Source organism: Acomys minous, assembly GCF_964271855.1.
Source record: "Acomys minous genome assembly, chromosome: 8".
NCBI classification, from domain to species: Eukaryota; Metazoa; Chordata; class Mammalia; order Rodentia; family Muridae; genus Acomys; species Acomys minous.
Window position 1 is genome coordinate 11,323,914 of NC_140489.1, and position 16,209 is coordinate 11,340,122.

General features: G+C 49.3%; 1 protein-coding gene across 8 annotated transcripts in view; it reads right to left on the bottom strand.

Moving 5' to 3' along the window:
* Positions 1-261: 261 nt before the first annotated feature.
* EML1 (EMAP like 1) overlaps positions 262-16,209 on the bottom strand; it is a 173,396-nt gene continuing 157,448 nt past the window's right edge. For all 8 annotated transcript variants that reach the window (XM_084793524.1, XM_084793520.1, XM_084793523.1 and 5 more), the window contains 7 exons: positions 14,709-14,776; positions 12,256-12,344; positions 5,439-5,536; positions 5,238-5,325; positions 3,716-3,811; positions 2,449-2,579; positions 262-1,763 (listed from right to left, as the gene is read on the bottom strand). In XM_084793524.1, coding sequence (XP_084649650.1) covers positions 1,638-1,763; positions 2,449-2,579; positions 3,716-3,811; positions 5,238-5,325; positions 5,439-5,536; positions 12,256-12,344; positions 14,709-14,776 — 696 coding nt within the window. In that variant the 3' untranslated portion in view covers positions 262-1,637. The remainder of the gene's footprint in view (positions 1,764-2,448; positions 2,580-3,715; positions 3,812-5,237; positions 5,326-5,438; positions 5,537-12,255; positions 12,345-14,708; positions 14,777-16,209) is intronic.

Below are 16,209 nucleotides of genomic sequence, written 5' to 3' on the forward strand. Positions count from 1 at the left end.
CCATGTAACTTGTCATGGGGCTCTTTCCCTTCCCTGGTATCTAATTATTCCTTCGACTATCACTTGAAAGTGACTGTTTTGCCAGTATTTACACAGCCAAAGAAACTAACAGCTGGGCAAGGTCACTAAGTTGGATCCTTCAGGGCCGTCTCATCTGATGAAGGTTTCCACATACGCAGAACAGAACTCCACTGAACAGAACATAGTGGGAATCCTATCTAATCTGAAATATTTTAATTTAAGTACTTTCAGAAACATAGATCAGTAAGAAATCCACTTTTCAGATTTTATTTCATCATAGAATGTATTTGATCACGATAGATACAAACAGCTTCATCTTGAGTCGTGTTATTTCCTGGTGCTCTGCCCTCTTGTGGCAGGCTAGAGACGGCAAGGGAAATGTCTTCAGTGTCATCCTCCATCAGCCACCCTGAACAACCAGTGCCATAGAGTTCAAATAACTCAATTCACTTACTTGCTTAAGTGAGTTTAAAAAAAACAAAAACAAAAACAAAAAACCCATCATTTGTCCTTAGGTCTGTTTGTGATTCTTCTATTTAAAAATCCGAGATACAGTCCCCAATGTAAACAATTCAATCTGTCACACAACGGGTAAGGCCTTCTTGACACATTTAGACCACCTACGTTCTAGTCATCAGAGCAGTTTTAGTCCGTGTGCTGCGCACTGTCCATGCACGCATCAGGAAAAGAAGCTGCCTTAGCACCCAGAGCTCAGAGGCGCTGCACTCCACTGGCTGTCCGCCACACTGAAGAGAGTCTTTCTCCAACTTAATCTACTGGGCTGTTGGGTACAAATGTCCAGTGTCCCGAGCACAGTGAGGCCGAGCCGTGGGCATTTTATCATAAGCTGCTACACTCTATATGAGGACAATACCGTATCATGCCATTAATACAGAGGGCGGTGGCTAAATGTCTCCCCATTAACCAGGGCACATGGACAGAGACGGCGGTGCAATCTGTGGAGGTGCTGAAGGAACTGGCTGTGTCCCCAGGCAGGACAGTCTAACGGGAGCGTGGAAGCACCTGTACACCCCTCTGAAGCCCAGGGGTGCTTATCCAGGGAGAACACAGCCCCTTTCTGGCCAGCCTCCCAAAGGGAGAGGTTAATGAGTTTTTTTTTGTTACATGACCAAGGAAAGTCTGGTATTTGCATTCCTGATTCAGCTGAGCAAATCAGTTATGTGACTTATCCTTTTAGGACCAATTAGTCAGCACTAACCCCAGCCCCGTACTTCATTATCATAAATATCTGACTTTAGCAAGTGAAGCAGTGAAGACTATATACAATATTTTAAAAGGCATTCTGTGACCATTTTTGAAGAGTTCATAAAAAAAAGTGACTATAAGGACACACCGGTCCCTTCTGTTGATGCCACTGCCATGTAAACCTTGGGAACTTTCTTTACCCAACATGCATTTTATCCTGCACTGTATGACACAAGCGGACGTGAAACCGCTTATCTGGTGTGACACACGCTGGCTCCCCAACTAAGGTAGAGGGACAGTTTTCCTGAGGTTTGTTAAGAGTTTGTAGACAAAACAGAAATCACAGTGACCAAGCGGAACGCGAGTCCGTCTCCTCGGGCACAATCTGCTCCCTAGGGCTCCCAGGGGGACTAAATGACCCGCCACTGCATGACACTTGTGTCTTTCCCACCCGTGGAGATGAGGTGGCTGTCTTCACAGAGGAAGTCGACGTTGGTGACATGGCTGCTGTGTCCACTGTAGATGTGGCTTGGAGCCTGAAAAAACATGGCAAGGAAGAAAGCTTATAGAGAGCTGGCCCCAGGAAAGGTTTGAATTCTAGATCTAGAGGTCAGTCCACGACTCCATTACTCAGGGCTCTCCTCATGTCTATGCACCCAATGTGGGCAACTCAGGAGGGGTATGGAAACAAGCCCCTAGGACAGAAGCGACCACACAATAGGCCTGAAATCAAGTATGGGAAATGTCAGAGGGCTGCACCAGCTACGGAGCCAACCCTACGGTGGTACTGAGCGGTTGTTGGGGTGAGAGATAGGGACTTCTGACGGAAAGATGTTCATATCCAAGAAGACCCAGGAAAGCAATCTAGGCTGGGGTAGGTCAGCTCACCAGGGCTGGAGTGGAACAGGGAGGTACAGTGTGTGCGTGCGTGCGTGCGTGCGTGCGTGAGTGCGTGCCTGCCTGCCTGCGCATGCGCACATTATGCGGGTGTGGCCGGATGATGCCCACATAGCTGTGGAAGTTGGCATACCAGATATAAAAAGTTTTGTAGGCCACATCTGGATTGAGGTTGCCCTGAGGGTGGTGGGGAAGCCCAGAGGTGCTCAGGCAACAGATTAGCAGGATCACACGCTGGCAGCGCTCACCCACAGTTCGTTTCCATCTGATTTTCAAACAGGTCCCCGCCCTGTAAGGAAAGTGGTGAATGGCTGAGGCCCTTACCCTGAACTGCGAGCAGGGGTACGAGAAGAGGTGCACTTTGCCAAAGTCATCGCCTGTGGAGAGGAGCTTTTTCTCGTGGGCCCGGCAGACAGCATTAATGTCCGTCCCGTCCGAGCCCTCTGGCCACACGCCTGCAACAGAGCACAGACCGCACTGGAAACCCCAGAGCCACAACACACAGAAGCCGGCCACCAAGGGATCACACACACACACACACACACACACACACACACACACACACACACACACACACAAAACCACCTTCAGTCTGGGCTTTAGAAACAAGGGCGACGAGAATGCTCATTTCCGGCTCTTGCCTCTCTCTGCTCCTGGTTCCAGTCTGCCCAGGGTCAGCCTTGAGAAGCCCTGCATGGCCCCTTAACAGCTTTGCTAGCAGCTGTCTGAGCTGCCTGCCTCCCAAGGGGCCCTTCTGGGTGTGGAGGCAGAGTACAGGCTGCCTTTCCATTAGAGTTCCTTGAGGTTGTTTGCGTACCTGCTAGGTAGGGGCACTGTGACCTGGGAGAGGCTTTTGGTTCAGAACATTGCATATTAGAGGGCTGGGTGCACACCAGCTCCTCAGTGGGTAGCCCTGGTGTGAATCTGGAAAGCTGACACTTAACACCAGGAAATAGAGAAGTGCCACACTGAGGGGACTGTGAGTTCCCATCAGCCCACTGACTTCCAATTGCTCAGAGGGCAGCAACTTATTTTAGGCTATCTGAATGTATTCCACAGATGAGCTTTGAAGGCCATGAACGTTTTAGGCGAAGAGTCGAAGAATATGACAGTCCTAACGAGTGCTACACCAGCCAAGTGCTGTGTGGTTCATGTAGGCACGTCATCCACATATGCACTGGGGGAGGGCCATCCTGTGGGGGAAAGGGTTAATCACCTCCTCATCCTTCTCACCTGGCCTGAGCCTGGGAGCCGAGGAAGAGTGTGTACCATGGCCCCAGGCAGGGACAGAGCAAATGGACAGACTGGATTGGAACAATGGCTAAGCCGTTAAGACCCAGGGTTCGAGTCCCAGCACCTATGTGGCCGCTAACAACTGTGTGTAACTCTAGTACCAAGGAGATCTGATGTCCTCTTCTGGTTTCCACAGGCACTGCACACACATGGTGCACAGACATGCCTGCAGACAAAACACTTAGACTGATAAGTAGTTAAAAACAAACAAATACTTAAAGAAAGACTGGAAGTGGTATTATTTCAGACATTAGAACACAGTCCATGTTCAAAGCCAGTGACATCTGAGGACCCCTACCAAAGACATGGAATCCCAAGGTGCAGGTGTAGGTGGCCCACTCGATGTCCCTTGTGGTTTCCACACTCACGACTTGCTTACAGGCAGATGGAACCCCTGGAAGAAGCAAACAGCTTTGTGACTTCTCATCTGAGGCCGCAGTTCTCCCTGGGGCCAGGGTGGCTCCTCAGAGCCATGCCCGTCAGGGAAGACCACCCACCTTCCCGTGCATGGGAGCAGTGTGCACAGCAGTCAGTTTGTCAGGGAATAAGTGCAAATCTGGGTCTCAGGAGCGGCTGCCTTTCAGTATCCCATGTCCTCTGAGACTCTCCGCTACGCTCTACCATCAGCCTGGCTTCTCCTGTCTGTGACCAGTCTCTGGACCCTAGCCCCCTGTTGCTCAGTGTCCTCATGACAGGCCTGAACCCTGCCCTCTTCCAGCAGTTACACACACAGAAAGGTAGGCAGACACGTACATACATACGTACATACATACATACCACACACACATAGACATGCAGACAATCAGGCACACAGACAAATCAACGCATGCACGCACATCCCTCAGCCTCTTCAACTGTGAGGCAGGCATAAGAAGTACCTGGAAATCAGTCTCAGCAAATGCCAAGCAAGTTGATTTGTCTGTTCCCCCAAGCAAATCTCACTAATGGCCTAAGTGCCTATATCTGGGTAAGTTCAAGACACTGGCCCATCCCCACAGTGTCTGCCTGCTTGTGCATCTGTGTTAGGCAGGACCCAAAGAGGAGGAAGCTTCCTCCTGGGACTTGCTGCCTGTCTTCCCAGCCTTCCCCAGGCTCCTTAACAAGGGGCCAACAGCCTAGGGGAATGTAACGTCCTTTCTACACACTAGCTTTTGGGCCCTCACTGGCATCTGAACCTTTATTTGTAAAAATGTCTTTATTTATAAAAAGGGATAAGCCTGAAAGTGCCAGAAAATACCGTGGATCAGGAGAAAGGGTAAGCAAACAGCAGTGTGAATCCTAAATAAAGTCCTGTGGGTGGAGACCAGAACATGCTCATATCCCATGACCCCGCCCCCCGCACATTTTGCTCAGAGCGTGGCATGTAATAGGTGCTCTGTAAATGCTCCTGTTAGCATCCTCCCACCTCCCAGGCCCTGCACAGAGACCAGCCAAAGATAGGCTGGAAGTAAATGAAGAGGGTCCGGGGGTTTCTAGCTACTCAGGTGGGAGGGCCTTCTTAGTCTACACCTGTTGGGAGGGCGCCTTTACCAGGGCCGCTCTTAACTGTGTCTGTGGGACTGTCCCACTTACAGGACCCCTGCACAGGGCTCATCTGCTTCTTCCCCAGGGTGGGCCACCGCTCTTAAGGCCCCTCCCAGTCAGCCCAAACCTGGTGTTTCAGCACAGGAAGGCTCTGGGAGGCTGCAAGGCCAACCCCTCCACATCACAGAGGGACATATGGACGGATGGAGAGGGTCTCATCCCACACCAGCCCACAGGAGTCTCAGTGAGTGCCCTGTGTGACCTAAACCCAGACAAACCCACTGCCCGTTACTCACAGTACAGGATCTCGTAGTCCCCAGAATTTGACACCAGGAATTGTGAGTTCGTGGACCAGTCCAGGTGGGTGATGAAGCTGGAATGGCCCTGGGAGAAGAAAACACTGGTTAAGTTTCTCTTGCCTTTTCTGAACTTGGCAGACACCACACCACTGTAACGAAATGACCACGTAAGTGTCTCCAGGAAACAGAGAAACGTACTGAGCACTTGCCAACTCGTGTGTATTTCCTCCCGTTGTCGCCAACTCCGTATATGTAGATGCAGTTGTCGTGGGAGCCTATTGCTAAGAAATTCCCATCTGCAGAAACAGGACAGATCACAAGTGTGAAGTCACCAGCTTATTCATCACAGGGGAAAATGTTATTTGCCACCACAGAATTGGACTTTGTAGCGCAATTAATGAACTGTTCAAGGAGAAACGTTCCTTTTCAACACATCCTATACTGCTTTCAAAGCCCTCGTTTAAAAAACAGTCATGAAGTCATGGTTATAGAGTCTGGCAAAAGTTTATAAAAATATTTTCCCAATTTTTAAAAATATAATTTCTAAAGACTTATTTTTATGTGTATTTTGTCCACATGTATGTATGTGTGTACAGCTTGTACATGCAGTGCCTGAGGAGGCCAGAAGGGGGCATCAGGGCTATTGGAACTGGAGTTTACAGATGGTGATAAGTTACCATGTGGGTGCTGGGAACCAAACCCAGATCCTTTGCAAGAGCAGCCAGTGCTCTTAGCCACTGAGTTATCTCTCCAGACCCTAAAATATAATTTTATAAATTATATAAGACCTTTCCCTAGCTGGCCCTTCCCCACCTTGTAGAGCGGAGGCCCAGTTCCTTAGCCCCAGAGGCCCAAGGCTAGGACTCTGCAGCCACACCCTTCCTCACACAGCACAGGTCCTACAAGTGTTCCCGTGTCTTCCTGAGGCTCCACATCAGTGGATTCGCCTGCCTGTGTCAGGGAAGTCCAGGCTGCTGGACAGCAGTGCTGGTGCGGAAATGCCAGGCAAGGAGCTTTTGGTAAGGGTGGCAGAGCCCTGCCCAGAGCTGGCCAGCTGAAGCTGCTGGAGCCGATGAGAGGGGAGACGAATCCAGAAACGCCAGTGCTTCCCGAGCAGGACCAGGATATAAAGGACAGGAAGCAACATCAGAGTGGTGGCCTCAACTTGTCAGCGGGGGAGCTGAGAACGGAGTGAGGGGTGACGGGGAAGGCTGGCTGCAGGCAAGTCCTTGTCCTTGCTGACCAACCCTCCATCTCTGTCCATGAAGCATGAGAGAGCTACCTGTCACAGCCTGCAGCCAGGCTCACTCAGCCAACCTTGGCAAAGTCCCTGGCAGCTCCTGGCACACACCACCACTTCACCAAGTTCTCACCCCATAGGAGGATTCCACAGGCTGGCGGGGCCTGGGGCCAGGAAATGGTATTTTAGGATGTCGTGGCAAAATGGGGAGGAAGGCAAGATTGAACAGCTTAAGAAGTGGGAGAGCCCGAAGGGAGAAAGGGCAAGCATATTAGCTGAAAAAGGGAGGAAAACAAGAATGCTACAGAAACTGAGATACTGGGCAAAGCATCCACACTGCAGGCTCTGGACACCACAGAAAAGCCAATGTCCCTGTACTGATTCTGTCTGATCATGACTGTTACAAGATAACTTATTTGATTATTGTACATAGGAAGTGCAGTTGTTAGCAAAAGAAAAGAGCCTAAATAGATAGTGCATTTGTCAGGTGCAGTTAGGTGCATCCTGAGGAGATGGTGCTCGGTGTGCCTCTGAGAACGCTAAAGAGTAGAGAGTTCCTGTGTATGTTGGGGCAAGTTTCTTGGGAGAAGTCTTGTAGTCTTTACCTATGACGTGAGGCCAAGTCCTAAAGGTGAAATGGTTTGGCTTCTGCTGACTTGGCTAGCAGGTCCCCCACCATGACCTGGTTCAGCCTGCCAGGGTTGAGGGGAGGAGCTAGTGACTTCCTTTATAAGCAATTGGACCTTTGATAGAGCTCTCTTTCTCTTTTTTTTGGCTTGGAAGAGCCTTTTTGGAAAGAGCTCCAGGTAAGAGACAGGGATCCTTTCTCTGGGCTTGCAGAAACAACAGAGAGGCAGCTGGCGGGACACAGGTAAAACAGGATTCTAGGAAAGAGAGCCAAGGAGCCCTCTGGGGTTTGGAGGAGCTTAAGAGAAAGGCAGACTCTCTAGGTAAAATGAGATTTCTAAAGAGGTAGCAGCGTAGTTGCAGAACCAGGCTTGTAAATAGATACTTTGTATATAGTTCGGAAAATAAGGATAACTTGCTGAGCTAGCAGGCTTTTACCATCGCTTAGCCTCCCCACTCTTTATTGGTAAGCGGTTACACATGACCACAGCCCTCTGCACTGACAACCACCTCTTAGTAACTGTCAACTCTCCCAGTGCCAGCTGTGGGCCAGTGCTGTTGATGCTCTTCCTGAGGGAACCTGCTCAATCCTTAGGTAACTTTATGAGGCAGAGGTTTCCAGTCAGGTAGTTTAGGCTTAGAACTGAGTGCTATGGTAGAGTGACTTGCCCAAGACCACAGCAGCTTCCAGGGCTGATCCTGGAACCCAGGCAGCTGTGAAGCACATGGCAGGAAGAGGGGACTGGTTGGCAAGCCTGGCCACTGCCACCTCAGTTCCATCCCTAGGACCCAAATGGTACAAATGACCTCCCTGTGAATCGTCCTCTGATCTCCATTCATGCAGTCTCTCTCTCTCTCTCTCTCTCTCTCTCTCTCTCTCTCTCTCTCTCTCTCTCTCTCTCTCTCTCTCTCTCTCTCTCTCTCTCTCTCTCACACACACACACACATACACACTCTTGGCCACTGTGGTGACTTTAATATGAGCGGTTCCCATAGGCTCCTAGATTTGAATGCTTAGTCACCACCAGGGGGTGGCACTATTCCAAAGCACTAGGATTGAGAGAGGTGTGGCCTTGTTGGTGGAAGTGTGTCACTGGGGGTGAGCTTTGGGGTTTCAAAAAGGCTATGCCTCTCCCCCACCCTCTCTCTCCAGTTTCTCTCTCCCTCTCTCTCTTCCCCAACCCCTCTTCCTCTTTTCTCTCTCCACCCCCACCCCCTTCTTTCTCTCGGCCTACAGATCAGGATGTAGCTCTCTCCTGCTGCTCCAGTGTCTGCCTGCACACTGCCACGCTCCCCACCATGATGACAATGGACTCAAAATGTCTTCCTTTGTAAGAGTTGCCATGGTCATGGTGTCACTTCACAGCTACAGAACATGGACAAGGGCAACCACTCCCCAAAGTCTTGGTCCGTTGCCCAGGTGCTGTTCCTGAGCCTCCCTGCTGCCCTCTAGATAATAGCAACCTTTTATTCCCCACACTCCTCTATCAGAGAACGCATGGGCACCTCCTCTTTCAGTTGGACCTTTCAATAACTTGCTCTCTGATTTGTCAAAACCATTGGGTTGACAAAGAGAGCGCTGGTGGTTAGCTGGCCCAGGGCACTCACAGGCAGTGGGCATTCCATGACTCAAAATGGAGGCAGCATTTCCCAGAGGGAAGGTCCAGGGCTTGCCAGTGGGATAAGAGAGAAGAAATGGAAATACAGGCCCTGCGCTCGGGAGCAACTTTTGAGGAAGACAGGCTGCTGCATGCGGTTCTTACACACACTGTAGAGCTTCAGCATAAGAAGGGCAGCCCAAAGGAGACTGTGTGTGGGAGACCAGGAAATGCCTGTGAGCTGAAGACACATATCAAAATGTCTGAGATGTGGCCTAGGCGGTGAGTGTGTGTGTGTGGGGGGGGGATTTATAGCATCAAGCGTCTGTACCAGGAAAGAAAGTCACTCCATAAATAACCTATGCATTTGCAAGCGCCCGAGCTGAAAAGCAGGAGCTCAGCATAAATAACACAGAAGAAAGAAATAAACACTAGGACAGAAAAATAATAGGACTCACAGAAATGGTTCTTTGCAAACAGAGTTCAGCAAGATTGGTGAGGCTTTGTCTAGCTGGCTGGGCCAAAAGGAGGAGGATATCAGTTCCCAGCATCAAGAATGAGAGACAGGTTACTCACAGGCAGCCTCGGATAACCACGAGGACTACAATCAACTACTGTACACGTTGGTGCTAGCACAATCGGGACGTAAAGTGAACAAATTAAAGCTAAAAAAAAAAAAATTACCCAATGCAGACAAAACAAATTCCAAATAGACCCACATCACCAAACTGCCTTGAAGAAACAATCAGAATAAAGCTACATTAAAAAAAAAAAAGGCATCAATCCAGCCGTTAAAAAACTTCCCCAAAGCTGGGTGTGTGGTGCACATGGGCCATCCTTGCAGGCAAGGTGGTCTGTTAGGAGTCCGAGGCTATCATAGGCTACAACAGCCAAGTTCACACCAGCCACAAATTTATACCAAGACCCTATGTCCAAATCAACCAAAGTGCACACACAAATACCACCCACAAAGAACATCTCTGGAGTTTCACTGAATTTGTGTGAGTTTTATCAAATGGTTAATAAATATCGTGCAGGTGTGGTGGTGTAGGCCTGGACCCTCTGGAATTAAAAGGTTTAAGGCAGAAGGAGGTTACTGAATTCTAGGCTGGCCTACAGAGCAAGTCAGTCAGTCCCTTTCTCCCTCCCTCCCTCCCTCCCTCCCCCTCCTCCCTCTCTCCTACAACTACACCTCATCAGCTCAAAAAGCAGGAGAAGCACGCTGCATTGTACTCTGTAAGGCCAAAAGCACTTTCCTACTGAAGTCATTACAGTAACACGACAGACTGACATACCCACACACTTGAATGTATAACCCTCCACAAATACAACACAGAAAAGATGTGACACACTGCAATAAAGGAGTATTTATTACAGAAATGGAAAGTTGGTTGAATGCTGGGAAATTGATAAGCCACACTTTTAAAAAGAACAAATCCATATTCTCCACGTTTTTTGTTTTGTTTTTTTAATATAGGGCTCACTCACTATGTAGACCAGGCTGTCTTGGAACTCACTATGTAGACCAGGCTGTCCTGGAACTCACTATATAGACCAGGCTGTCCTGGAACTCACTATGTAGACCAGGCTGTCCTGGAACTCACTATGTAGACCAGGCTGTCCTGGAACTCACTATGTAGACCAGGCTATCCTGGAACTCACTATGTAGACCAGGCTGTCCTGGAACTCACCATGTAGCCCAGGTTGTCCTGGAACTCACCATGTAGACCAGGCTGTCCTGGAACTCACCATGTAGCCCAGGTTGTCCTGGAACTCACCATGTAGACCAGGCTGTCCTGGAACTCACTATGTAGACCAGGCTGTCCTGGAACTCACTATGTAGACCAGGCTGACCTGGAACTCACAGAGATCATCCTATTTCTGCCTCTCAAGTACTGGGATTATAGGTGTGCACCATGGCACATCATTTTTTTTCTTTATTTCTTTTTCTTGTTTTCTTTTCACATTCTACATCTGTTAAGATGTAGAAAAGCATTTGACAAATTCTAACACTTCTGATGCCGAGAACAACCAGGACAGCAGAGAATGTCCCCAAGATAAACACCATCTCTGTCCCTAAAGATGAAATGCTGAGAGCAAGATGAGAGCTGCCCTGGCCACCCTGTTACTGTTTTACTGGAGGAACCAGCTATGCAGTGAGAGAGCTAAAGACATCTAGAGCCAAAGAGAAGGCAAAGCTTTTATTTACAGATGACATTACATTGTATAAGGAAAATCCCAAAGATTATACAGACACATGCACATGCACCACAGTACACACACACATACTCTACATTTAGATGTAAGTAAAAACATATCCACTCACATATACATAAGTCACACACATAAACCACACATGCACACATGTACATTCCACACACAGACACCATACATGTTCACACAACCATCTATAACACACATACTAAACACACACACATACAAACCACACAAACATATACACACCACACACCACATATACATGTATACACATACATACATTACACACAAACTGCACAAAGCACACATACATACATATGTGTATATGCACATGATGCCCTCTACTCTTAAAAAACTCATTAGAGAGTTTAGAAAGGTCAAAATATATAAGAGCCGTAGACAAAATTCAATTTTATTGCCATATACTAGTAACCCACCTCTGAAATAAAATTCAGAAAAATTTTATTTGGAATAACATAAAAATAAGAGGAATAAACCTAAAAGAATAAATATAAATTTACCAAAATGGCTGGGAGAAAGACAACAGGAACCCATGTTTGCATGACCCTCATGTGGCTCGAGCCACGCCCTCAGCACCACCAGCCTCTGAACTACACATTTGCAATGGGAAAATGACATGCCTCATGGAGGGGCCCGAAGGCAGCAGAGTGATTCTTCCAAGCCTGGTAACGAGGTGGGGGACTCACCCTGACACCCGACTAATTCTGTTTGATACCGTATTTTTTGGACCATAAGACATACTTCCCTCCACAAAAGTGTGGGAGAATCAGGGTGTGCCTTATGGTTCGATTGCTATTCTTATTGTTTTCCTTGTTTTACTGCTCTAAAACCTGGGTGCGTCTTATGGTCCGAAAATATGGTATTTTCTGTAAGACAATAGTGCTGTAGGCCTTTAATCTCACCACTTGGGAGGCAGAAGCTGGTGGGTCTCTGTGAGTCTAAGGTCTACATAGTGAGGGCTACACAGAGAAATCCTGTCTCAAAAACCCAGAGAGACAGAGACAGAGAGAGACAAAGAGAGAAAGACAGAGAGACAGAGAGACAGAGAGAGCAGGTTAGAGAGAGAGAGAAAGGAGAGGGAGAGAGGGAGACAGAGACAGAGACAGAGACAGAGACAGAGACAGAGATCAGGTAACAGAGACAAAGGGAGAGAGCAGGTGAAAGAGAGAGATTTGTAATACGAAGTTAAATGTGCAGCTGCACAGTGGCACAAAGCGGGCCAGTTAACCCTACAAACCACATGCTTAAGTTAAGTTTCCCTTGGAGGAAGGCTGTCAACTTGTTTGTGAGAATCGGGAAGCTGCGCTCTGACCTGGTGAGTAGCGCATCACGGACAGCTGCTCGTTCCCATCCGTGTGCACGGTGACCAGGTCCTTTGTTTCCGTGTCAAACACAAACCACCTGTTGTGAACATGAGAAACACACAGTGAGCTGTTGGGTGAAGTGCAAGGCTATCTCAACAGCAGAAGCCTGTTAATTGCAGGGCTGTGTAAACACACTTAGCTCTTATTCAGGGAAATCTACCCCCCCCCCAAACACACATCAGCTTTCCCTACAGAAAGAAACAGCACATTGACAACCACTCGAAGCTCTTCAGAACGTAGCACTGACAGCTTTCTCTGGGTCTTGTTTGCATGTGAGGGGCAGGAACGCCCAGGGCAGCAAGGTGAGCAAACCAGCCACCAGGACATGTGGTCAAACATGCAGCAGAGAGCCACAGCATGACGTGGCTGCCCCAGAACTCTGGACCAGGGTGAGGAGGATCTCAGAACGTGAGTGGAGAGGCAAGGGGCTAGGACAGCTCCCAATGCTCCCCACTGTACTGGGACTAGCCAGGGAACACTGAAATGATGACGTCACAGGCTGTGTCGTGACTCCAGGCTGCTTTACTCTCAGACCCGCATGATAGATACAGAGATACTGCCGTCCTGTCTGCCATACTTGGTCTAACTACCCACCCAGGGGTGCTTCGTGGGACGTTTATGTTGCTTCCAGCTGGGATTTCTTGCATCCTCAACAACGATTTACCTTACATCTGCCATTACCTCAACGAGGCGGGCACATTACACGGGGTCTGGGGTTGACCTGTATTAGCACATGTACTCGGTTCTGAGACTAGTGATGCAGGAGGGGTAGGCGACTAGGTCATGTGGGTCATCTATTCTCTCCTAGGATACTTCAGTTCTGAATGCTTTATCCACAGGTAGATGATGGTGTTGTCCATCTGGCAGGGTCTACTGAATTAAAGCTTTGATGTCCCAAAGAGAGTTAAATGGAAGATGGTCTGTATACGTGTAGGCGAGTGCCTGTGTGCCTGGATGTGTACATGAGTGTTGCCATGCATCAATTTTTCTTTGTACACTAGTGCAGTACCAGAGGAAGCCAGCAGAGGGTGCCAGATGTGAGAAACAAACCTGGGTCCTCTGTCAGAGCAGTTATGTGCTCCTAATGTTGAGCCGTATCTCCAGCCCGTCCCCTGCAAGCATTTTGCAGAAGGAATCTTAAGATATTGCTACCACAGCTTGTTAGCAGTCATCTTTACAAGCTCCACAGGTATAAAAGCAGAATCGGAATGGCATGCTTTTGGAAAGGGACTATGAGAGGGGGCATACGTCTGGAGCTATAAAAACAGACTTAGTCCTTCCTCGTCCAGGGTTTTGCTGTCTGTGATTTCATTTGCCCTTCGCTGACCTCAAGCCTGAAAATACCAAATGGAAAAATCCAGGGGGGAAAAAAACTCTTAAGTTTTACATTGTGTCTGTTCCGAGGACATAATTCAGTTCATCTCTGCAAGGAGCTGAGTCATTTTATCCCCTCGCAGTGCAGAAGGGTGAGTCCGGCACAACCGGATGCTTCGTACAAAGTCCTATGTACAGTGGATCCGTCTGGTTCTTAGGCACTGTCACTCCAGTAAGTGCCGTTGGAGGCATGCATGAGGGTGGAGAGCTAGGTTATGTGAGCTCCTGCACCAAGTGCAGCTCCAGACACCCAGCAGGCGGCTTGGACCACGTCCCCTGAGGGCTGCTCTAGTGAGTCAACTAACAGAAGCAGAGCCACGCACCGCCAAACAGTAACAATACCAGCCGCCGCGATCACCCGCTAGCCAGCTCGGCAGATGTCCCTATGTACATGGCTTTTTTCAGTCATTAGTGCTGGTGGCATTACCATAATGCAGAGACAAGACAGACAGTCAGCGAATTTACATAACTGGCTCACAGACCCACCGCTGCTGCTACGTGTGGGAGCTGTGGAGCAAGCGCAGCTCTATGGCCCAGTGTGCCAGAGGAGGCTGGAAAGAGGAAGAGCAGTCTGAACGTGAGGCCCAGGATCTGAGCACTTTCTACAGCGCTGGAAGCCTCTCTAGCTGAGAACGCAGGCTTCATTTCTTGGTGCTTTGGAGTGCCTTCCTGCCCATTTTGAAAGCTGAGGCTCCTGCCACAGGCTCTAAAGTAGTGGGTTCTCAACCTTCCTGATGCTTATGACCCTTTAATACAGTTCATGCTGTGGTGACCTCCAACCATAAAATTATTCTTGTTGCTTCTTCATAACTGGAATTTTGGTACTGTTATGAATTGTGATGTGAATGAGCTTCTGGGGGGGTCGAGACTCACAGGTTAAGAACCACTGCTCTAGAGCAGGATTCTGAGAAGATGCAGCCAAAGCCGGCATGCCCCTGCCTCTGCCCCTAGGGAGGCTCAGCCATCTAGCTGCTCCTCACAACTGTGAAACCGTAGGCTGTTCTGGGAGAGGAGGGGGGCAACTTACCTCCCAGTCAGTGTCCCGACGGCAACCACGGACCCTGAAGGGTGGAAACCGGAGGACTGAGCTGGATCCTAAAATATTTGAAAGGAAGTGTAACTAGATGACCAGACACAGCAAGGCAGCACAGAGCCCACCCGCCTGTGCCCTCCTCAGGCTACGTGGCTCTGAAGGGCCTCGTTTCTCCCCCACAAGAAATGCAGTCTCGATCCGTGTCACACTTCAACCACAGCATATGCCTGTCATTGCAGAATTTCTCCGTTCATCTTGTAGTCTGTTCTACGTACAATAATCACAAAGGGCAGAAAGGTAAGTGGCCTTCTTCTGGGCCATGGTTTGTGCATCCAGACCTCTCACTGACCCCTGGGCCCAGTGCGAAGCTGGTCAAATGATGTGCTCGCTCTCTCTGGAAGCCAGGGAGGGGGAGGAAACTGGAGGCACAGAGGTGCTACTAGATAAATCGAAACCACGGGGCTGCCAGCCAGACCATCTTTAACTGCTTCCAAGAGAGGTAGTGATCACTAAGCCCGGCATGGCTGGCATGCAATCAGAACTCAAGTTTCCATGACCCATGACCCATGACCCAACAAGCTGTTTCTGTAAACAGCTCACCTGAGCCACATAATTGCTTTTCATACGGAGGTGAGGAGAGGCTAGGGGTTGCCACCCAAAGTCTCAGGGAGGGTAGGAAGAGGTTCTAGGACACTGCAGGGCTATGGATTCCAGGCCTAGTCCTGAAATTAAATTAGGCCAGAGCAGTTAGCCGCCTGCTGAGAGACAGGAAGGGAGAACATCAGGGTTCTCAGTCGGCAGCCATGCTCAAGGAACCGCAGGAAGGTCGGCCTTCCTGACCTGCACTGCAGCGGCAGTGCCTACCCTTCAGGACCTCTCCACTGTGGCTCAGCTGGCTGCAGCGACCAAGACCCTGTGGCAGCCTTCTCTGAAAGTAGAAGACAGGGGAGCCAGACCTAGTCCTGGGCCCTCGGAAACACCAGCAGTTTTGCAAGGAGTAAAGGGACGATCCTGGGCAGTGTAAATGAGTTATTTCCTTATACGGGTGTGTGTGTTGTCAGGACACAAGGAACCAACCAAGACTGCCTGTGGCTCCTTGCGCTGTGAGGCGACAACACAGGCTGGGGTTGGGAGTGGGCCTGAGCCAGGCAGCTAAGCCACTTACCTTTTATGTGTATAAGTGTTTCATCTGCATGTAAGTGCACTAACGTGCACACCTGATGTCCCCAGACACCAGAAAAAGATCTCTTGGAGCTGGAGTTACTTACTGATGGTTGTGAGTTGCCAGGAGGGTGCTGGGAATTGAACCCAGTCCTCTGCAAGAGCAGCCAGCGCTTTTAACCACTGAGCCATCCCCCCGCCCTCACTTACTAACTTAGTGACCTTTAAAAGTAACTCAGGGGCTCAGAGGTTAAGAGCACTGGCTGCTCTTCCAGAGGTCCTGAGTTCAATTCCCAGCAACCACATGGTGGCTCACAACCATCCTTAACGAGAT